This window comes from Triticum aestivum, chromosome 5A (genome assembly GCF_018294505.1).
Source record: "Triticum aestivum cultivar Chinese Spring chromosome 5A, IWGSC CS RefSeq v2.1, whole genome shotgun sequence".
Lineage (NCBI taxonomy): Eukaryota > Viridiplantae > Streptophyta > Magnoliopsida > Poales > Poaceae > Triticum > Triticum aestivum.
The window spans coordinates 313,856,379-313,864,129 of NC_057806.1; the positions used below are offsets into that span (position 1 = coordinate 313,856,379).

Genomic DNA, 7,751 nt, shown 5'->3' on the forward strand with positions numbered 1-7,751 from the left:
CCGAGACAATATGAGATTGTACAAACAACCAGAGATAGAGCTAATATATTTTGGGGGGGGGGGGGGGGGGGCTGGCCCCCTGCCTTGGATCAAGTTATGAAGGACTTTCTTGGGAGAGCTTAGATCGGATTTTTTTTAGCAAGCTCTACCACTTCTAGCAACGGGTGGCTCCAAGGGTAAGCGATCCCAAGATGTTTAAGCTGCTCAACAACAGTTGCAACTCGGACACGCTCATCCCTGACACTTGTTTTGTATCTTTCCAGTATCTACGGTGATGTGCAGAGAGGTGGAGCAGCTAGGTTGGTCGCCATTGACCCTAGGAGCCGGGTTTGGGACGATGTCAAAGCGGAGGATTTCATGTTCCCGGCCCTCCTTCTCGGCCGCGCGGTAAGGAATACGGGAAGAATAGAGCTACCAGGGTCGTCGGCTTCTTGTCGCGTGCCCGAGCAGCGCATCCATCAAGATCTTCAAACCGGATATCATGGCGATGGGACTAAACTCAGAGGTGAAGCGAGGACATTACGGTTCCTTGTGGTAGAACCTGACTACTGTGTAGTTATTTTTTATTCCATAGTTATGATGGAACGCAAATCTACACCTTCATAATCAAATTACTCAATTTTTTCATTAAATCTCTATTTATATTACTTAAAAAGAACGTATGGTTCTCATTTCACCTTTCTTCCCACCACCCCTTCGTCTAACCTTTCATGTATATGATAATCAATCACCTTAATTTACTTACATTCTAAACCAATTCAATTTTAATTTACTTACCAAACTTCTAATCAAAATATAAGGTAATTCACGATCAGAATTTGATAAACATTTATTTACACAATCACATTATTATTGACAGATAAATTGTAAGCTAACGTACTAGAATATTTATATCACGTTGCAATGCACGGGCACTTTTCTAGTTTGCTAAAAATAAATAGACCCGGTTTGAACAGCGTGAGATGACCGTTTCTTTTCTCCTCACGCGTCTCTTCTCCCTATAAAACCAAGCAAGCCTCCATTCGCACGCACCTCGATCACACACTCTTGTCCCCCGTTGTTCTCGAGCTCACGTCACCGCGACCCGGGCCCCGTCATGGCCGACCGCGTCCACCCCATGCAGTCTCCGCCGCATCCCGCGTCCCCTCTGCCGCCGCCGGACCAGGAGGACGCGGCGGCGGCGGCGGCCACGGAGACCACGCCGCTCCACCCCACCTTCTACGAGCCGCCGGCGCCGCCGCCCGGGACGTACATCGTCCAGATTCCAAAGGACCAGGTCCTCCGCGTGCCGCCCCCCGACCGGGCCAGCCGGTACAAGAGTCTCGCGGAGCGCCCGGTCCGGCGCCGCCGCCTGCGCCGCGCCTGCTTTGGCGCCTGCGGGGCCGTGCTCTTCCTTGCCGTCGCCGCCGCCGTGTTCGTGGGCGCCGTGTACCTCGTCTTCCGCCCCCGCGCGCCCGCCTTCTCCGTCGCCTCCCTCTCCATCCGCGGCCTCGACGTGGCCGCCCTGCCGCCCTCTTCGCTCTCGCCGGAGCTCGACGTCGCCCTGCGCGCGGACAACGGCGCGAACAGGAAGGTGGGCGTCGACTACCGCGGCGCCGGCGAGGTGGCGGTCTCCTACTCCGGTGCGCGCCTTGCGGCCGGCCAGTGGCCGGCGTTCCACCAGGCGCCGAGGAACGTGACGGTGCTCTCCACGACGCTGAGGGGGACCGGCGTGAGCTTCAGCGACGAGCAGAGGAAGCAGCTGGCCGCGGAGCAGGCGGCGCGCGCGGTGCCGCTGACGGTGGAGGCGCGGGTGCCCGTGCGGCTGCGGTTCGGGAAGGTGCTGCGGACGTGGACGGTGGACGTGAAGGCGACGTGCCAGGTGACGGTTGACAGGCTGGCCGGCGAGGCAGCGGCGGCCAACAGAGGATGCCGGGTCAAGGTCAGGCCGTTCTTGTGGTGGTGGTGGTGACTGCTGATCGCCACCGGCGCCGGCGCCGCTTGTGGTTACCAATGTGTCAACGGCTAGCAACAGTAACAGCGGCCGAGCATTAACTGGGAAGTTATTTGGCGGTGGGGTGAATTAAACTTTGTAAATTTCGGATATGTCTCTTGTGGTGTGATTTCAATTGTTTGATTTTGATGAGGAATACACTATCAGTCTCAGATTTAACTGGTTAATTACCCCCTCGTCTTGAAAAGAAAGACATGTTTGAATAACATACCGTCTTTAAAATGTACTCCCTCCGTTCCCTAAAAAAATGTACTCCATCCGTAAAGAAATATAAAAGCACTCAGACCACTACTTAGTGATCTAAACGCTCTTATAATTCTTTCCAGAAGGAGTAATAAGTTAATACTACAAAAGGATTATTATAGAACACAATAAAATAGTTACATTGTGGAAGTAATTTTGGTCTATGCTTATAGTTTCACATACAATCAAAGTGTTCTTACATATATTATTAGTGAAAGGTTTAAAAGCTTCCAAGATATCATGTTATTTGTGGAAGTGAAGAGAGTACACATATTTCCTCTTTCTTTTTTTAATTTTTTGTTACCATTGGTATATCTAAAGTTACCATTGGTGGTTAACTAATTAATTACCTTCCTTTTTTTGGTTTACTTATTACCAACTAAGGAATCATTTTGTTTAGAATAACTAAAAGAAGAACCAAATGGACCCATAGGAATTTGAAAGGATTCCCTGTACTAGGCTTTTGCATCAGTGTGATGCACACGGCCTGGCATGGCATCAATATCAAAAACATCAACGAGTTGCATATTCGCTTTTCCCCTCCCAATTTTGCATTTATATTGCCTGCGTCATATCACCAGGGTTTTCTTCTGCTTGATCAGTGCATGCCACTGAATTGATTCTGTAATATTGCACTACGAGTCAGGAAAATCATTCTACAAGCGAGGCACAGCCTTTTTTTTACCAAGTCTTGGGCATGCCATTTGTACTTTTGACAAGGCCTCTCTTCTTTGGTCATAACGGCGTTTGTGTTGTCAAACTCCGACTCATAAAACTCCAAATAAGATACAACTTGTACAAATGCTAGTTTCCATTTGCCTCTCCAGAGCAATGTCAAAGCACGACAAAGCATAGTGCTCGAGCGGCTGCCCATGGTCCTCCTGTGCTCTGAAGCTGGTTTGTCCCGTTGCTTCCTAAATGTTTCTTTATTTTTTCTGAACTCAGGTGACCGAGCGATGGCTACATCGTATTCCGCTTCCTCGATCTTAATTTTTCTAACGTGTTACCTTTCATGCGGCACTGTCGCAACGGCTTGATCTTACTCAAACCGCACTAGCGAGCTAATCTTCTTACCTTTCTTTATAACTGTTATATAATGAGCCTAAGCAAGCTAAGGCTGGCACGAGAAATGGATGGAACAGAACAGTTCAACAATCTATCACCACTTGTCGCAGCGTAACGTACGTAGCTATCACCTGCTGAATTAGTCTAACTTAAACCGGGCATGCAGCTGTATGCCACTTCAGATTGTGTCTTTGGGTCCTGACGCACGCAGGGACGACCTCCACCCCTCTGGATCGTGGTTTCACGGATCCCAAGGCACGATCCGACGGCGAACGGAGGTGGCGCGCCACATGAGGATTGACCCCGAAGAATTGTTTACTACACAGGAGAAAAGTAGGGGCATGTAATGCAACACCTGAAGGGCATATATAATAATTAATTATAGTACTTAAACTAACAGGGGCCGTCCTTGTCCTTGTCTTCCCAGCTGGCTAAAGCCAGGCGGCAAACGGGCAAGCAGAGCAGGTCAAGCAAGTAACTCCAGGAAGGCAGAAACCACCAGCATAGTGATACCAGCTACGCTATGTACACGACAAAAGCAGCATTGCATTGCCAATCTTACTAGAAAGAGCCATCATTTCTTCCTTCTCTTTGAGGACCTGGCCGGCTGTGAAGCATCTGCAGACGCTGCCTCCTCGGCTTTGGCCATCCTCGAACTTCTCCTGGGCACCGCGGTCGACGGGCCTGCTTCTTCAGCTTCCTCCGCCAGTTCAGCCTTGACTCTGCGTTTCCTCCTCGAAGGAGGGTCAGCCGATGGGCCCTCCTGACCTTCCCCGCCGGGCTCGTTCGCTTCCTCGTCACCCTCGTCCTCGCCTTCCTGCTGGGGCCATTCAGTGGCACACTGGGGACAAGCTCTCGAGGCCTAAATGTGCAGGTAAGTTAGCAAACAATGATGGCAACGTCAACATGAGTAACAATGGAACTGGTATTACGGGAATTACCTTCCGCTGTGGAAATTTCTTCTTCAGACAGTAGATATGGATTCTCACATTGCATCCTTCCTTGGAACAAGTTGATGCCTGTTGTGGATACAAATATAATAATGCTGGTATCAGAGCACACAAAGTTTATAGAGATTCTACAAAAACGCTTGTACAATATATGGTACAGAGTAAGTGGCAAGAACAAGGGAAATGCAATATCATAGTAATCACACATCAGTACCTTTATACCAGCTTCATTGCAAACCTCGCATGATGGGATATCATTGCTGCGAAACCAGCTCCGGAGATCAAGAAATGATCTGATACCAAGACCAATCTTGCCCTCTGAGGTGTACGCCAGCCAACGATCTTGTATCAGTTCAATAAGAGTCTTTTCCTTTTGAGAGAACAAGAAGTTTGTGATAGAAGAAGGAAGACGAGATTGAGTGTCTTGTGTACCATCCGCAATCACGACCTGAGAGTAGAACACTCAATAGTTTATGATACCCGTATTGCAAACAAGATTCAACTCTAGCAATCAGCAGATACAAAGCAGGCCACAGAAGATACACATCATGACTCGTCCATCCTAATTGTATGTAAATCACAATTGAATGAAGCTACAATATAAGCACACGTCCATTAGTATAGCTAGACAACAATTTGTTGTGAGTACAGTACATATGGATGGGGTAGATGATGCTTTAATCATGATCACACATTCAGGATATCTTCGCCAGTTATGTCCTAAACAGCTAAGGTTTTGTGCTTCTTGCATGATCACACATGATAGTATGTGAATGCACCAGTAAGGTGTTGTTTAAACATAAAAGAGAGTCATGTGCCCATGACAGACTGGTACAACAAACCTGGTTGTCAATCCGGACGTTGAGAGCTTCAATACTAGTTATGCTCCCATCATTTCCAGCTTCATGAACTATTGCTTCTAACTGCCACAAGAACCATTGTGAATACAGTTATGCAAACATACAAATAAGTCATTCAGCATACATCATGCTGAGTTGAGCTAGTTCAAGCAAGCAACTGCATACCAGTCCCTTGTAGAATGCAATCTGTGGTACAGAATACTTGGAGCCAAGCTTCGATTCTTCATCAGAAATGTTGTTGACCACTCCATAATAAACTGTTCCATCATACTGGTTTATACATGCTCGCAGATCAAATTGTAGATACCCTAGCTCATTGTTGATCTTCATAAGTGTATCAGTGAATAGTTGCTGGTGAGTGGCTGCAGGTCATGACAATAGACATATTCAGCTGGAGATGGAGTTTGGTGATCTAATTACAGTCTGTAGGCAATAATATGGTCGCTGAAATACACTTCTATATATAATGTGTTCCTAGAAACACGATTCTACCAGCCAACCAGGTCTCAACTGAACTAACAATGATATTAAACACACACAAAACGAACCAAGATCGTTCTGTTTTTGAGACAATCAGAAGATGCAACCTTCAACCATTGTGAATGGCAGTTGATCCTCCATTGAACAATTATTAAAGCTACACCAAACATAAACTCGTTTACTGGAAAGGAAAGGTTTTGGACCCTACAGGGGCTACATCTGTAACTACAACTACATCAGTTGAAGTCAAACGGACGCTTGAGTAAAAGTTGCCATGGGTGCATTACATCGAACACATGGGTGACTAGAAGATCCTGGTGGCGCATTACATCGAACACCTAGGCGGCTACGAGTAACGATAATAGGGGTGGAACTAATCGAAGGGGGGGAGAAGAGGAGCGAGCAGGGCGGAGCGGGCAGGCGGATACCGGGGTTCTTGCCGCCGGAGATGGCGGTGAAGAGGGCGTGGAAGTCTCGCTCCGAGAGCGGTCCACGGGAGAGCAGCGCCTGCAGCAGCGTATGGTGCCGCCATGAGAGCGGCGCCATCGGATCGTGCAGCTCCTCTAGGCTCTAGCGCGTGCCTTGGTGTGGGGATCTATGGGGGCGGGCCGGCGGGGCGAGGAGAAACCCTAGCTTGACACGCAGAATGGGTGGGATTACGCGGCTGAGGTGGGGAACGGAACGGATTGGGAGGTTTCGCGCTCGCGGGAAGGCGCCCGAGATCGCGGGAAATGTTTCGCGGTGGCGGTGGCCCAAATCACCAACTCCATGACCCCTAAACAGACCTCCGTTCTATCTAAATTTTATCTATCTATATCACTCAAGTCCATGGTTTTTTTTTCTAGACATGTTCGTCAAGTCTACGATCATAATTGCTAGACGTCACTTTTTTGCTTTGGTATCGGCATTGGTGGCCTCGATCGCAAGCTTTCACGTTTATGCGGCCTTCTCTATATTGAGTTTCCTCCTCTTGACGACCTCCTTCATGTCAAGCTTCCTCCTTTGAAGCTCCAAATATATCTTCATTTGCTCCAACTTTCCTTAGCGCTTCCTCTCGTTCCTCACTTTTTTTTAAGTCATCATGCCACGCAAACTTTCTTGCAAGGCGATAGATGCCGCATCACGCTTCTCGTCAATCTTCGAGTTGGTCTTGCCCATCAGCCTCTTCACCTCATCTCCATCCCCAGCCACGGCCACCGACCCTCCTTTCTTTATTAGAGCGGTATATTGATCTTTGACTTCGAACAATCTTTCATGAGCATCTAACAAATGGGTTAGGGTGAATGTTTTGTTCTTATGCCTACACAATCAAAGACAAGGCCACAAATGTAATAGTGAAGGACACAAGATGCAACAAATATGAACATGGCATAGCAATGAAAGAGGAAGAGGTCATACCAAGTCGTCCACACCTAGGCCACTCATAGGAGGGCATCAACGCTCTCAAGCACGGCCCAAAACTTGTTGCATTCTTGTTGAGTGAATCCCATCTTTTTTTGATTGACTTGATGCACGGGTGCTCGCAAATTTGTAGGACGCAAACTTTATCTGTTCATGAAAGGTTGCAAGAACTCTCGTCCAAAAGACGAATCCTTTTTGCTCAACACCGGTCTTGGGATCTTGGGTTGTTTCCTTCCAACTATCGCAAATCAACATGTCCTCTTCTTTGGTGTATGATCCGGTGCGAATGTTTTGCCTTATCCTTTATGCATCGGTTCTTTGGATGAGCTCGTCGATAAACATTGGGCCCCCCTTCAATGTCGACACCCTCTTCTTCCTCCTCTTCGCAATAGATGTCTTCATCTTCATGCCATGAGTCAGCATGGTCGTCTGCCTCTTCTTCATGGACACCATAGTGGTCGGCACCATCTTGGTCGCGACCGTCTTGGCTTTGGGCCTCGTCGATATTGTAGACTTGGCCCTCGGGCTGAAATGTCTGGCCACGCCCCTCGTAGATGACGTTCTCCATGAACACGTTGTAGTCGGGGTCGTCGGCCGGCGGCGGCGGTGGGATTGGCATTTCGTTGAACAGGTTGCGGGCGCCGGGAAGATCGGCCGCAGGAATCGACCATGGCTGCTTTCTTTGCATCCTGGAGGACAACTGGCCAGCGTGGTTGTACCCAGACGTGACATTGAGGTTGATGACAGCTGTGGAGCCGG

The 7,751-nt window shown here is 48.5% G+C and overlaps 2 protein-coding genes across 2 annotated transcripts; one reads left to right on the forward strand and one right to left on the reverse strand.

Moving 5' to 3' along the window:
• Window positions 1–1,036: 1,036 nt before the first annotated feature.
• On the forward strand, window positions 1,037–2,160 carry LOC123106854 (NDR1/HIN1-like protein 13). The gene has a single exon (XM_044528893.1). It carries the CDS (start codon window positions 1,097–1,099, stop codon window positions 1,949–1,951), a length of 855 nt encoding a protein of 284 aa, XP_044384828.1. The 5' UTR covers window positions 1,037–1,096; the 3' UTR covers window positions 1,952–2,160.
• A 1,485-nt stretch (window positions 2,161–3,645) lies between these two features.
• On the reverse strand, window positions 3,646–6,371 carry LOC123103110 (non-structural maintenance of chromosomes element 1 homolog). The gene is made up of 6 exons (XM_044524601.1): window positions 6,020–6,371; window positions 5,277–5,473; window positions 5,094–5,174; window positions 4,466–4,699; window positions 4,243–4,320; window positions 3,646–4,163 (listed from the first exon to the last, which is right to left on the reverse strand). Exons 1-6 carry the CDS (start codon window positions 6,135–6,137, stop codon window positions 3,876–3,878), a joined length of 996 nt encoding a protein of 331 aa, XP_044380536.1. The 5' UTR covers window positions 6,138–6,371; the 3' UTR covers window positions 3,646–3,875.
• Between the last annotated feature and the right edge of the window lie 1,380 nt (window positions 6,372–7,751).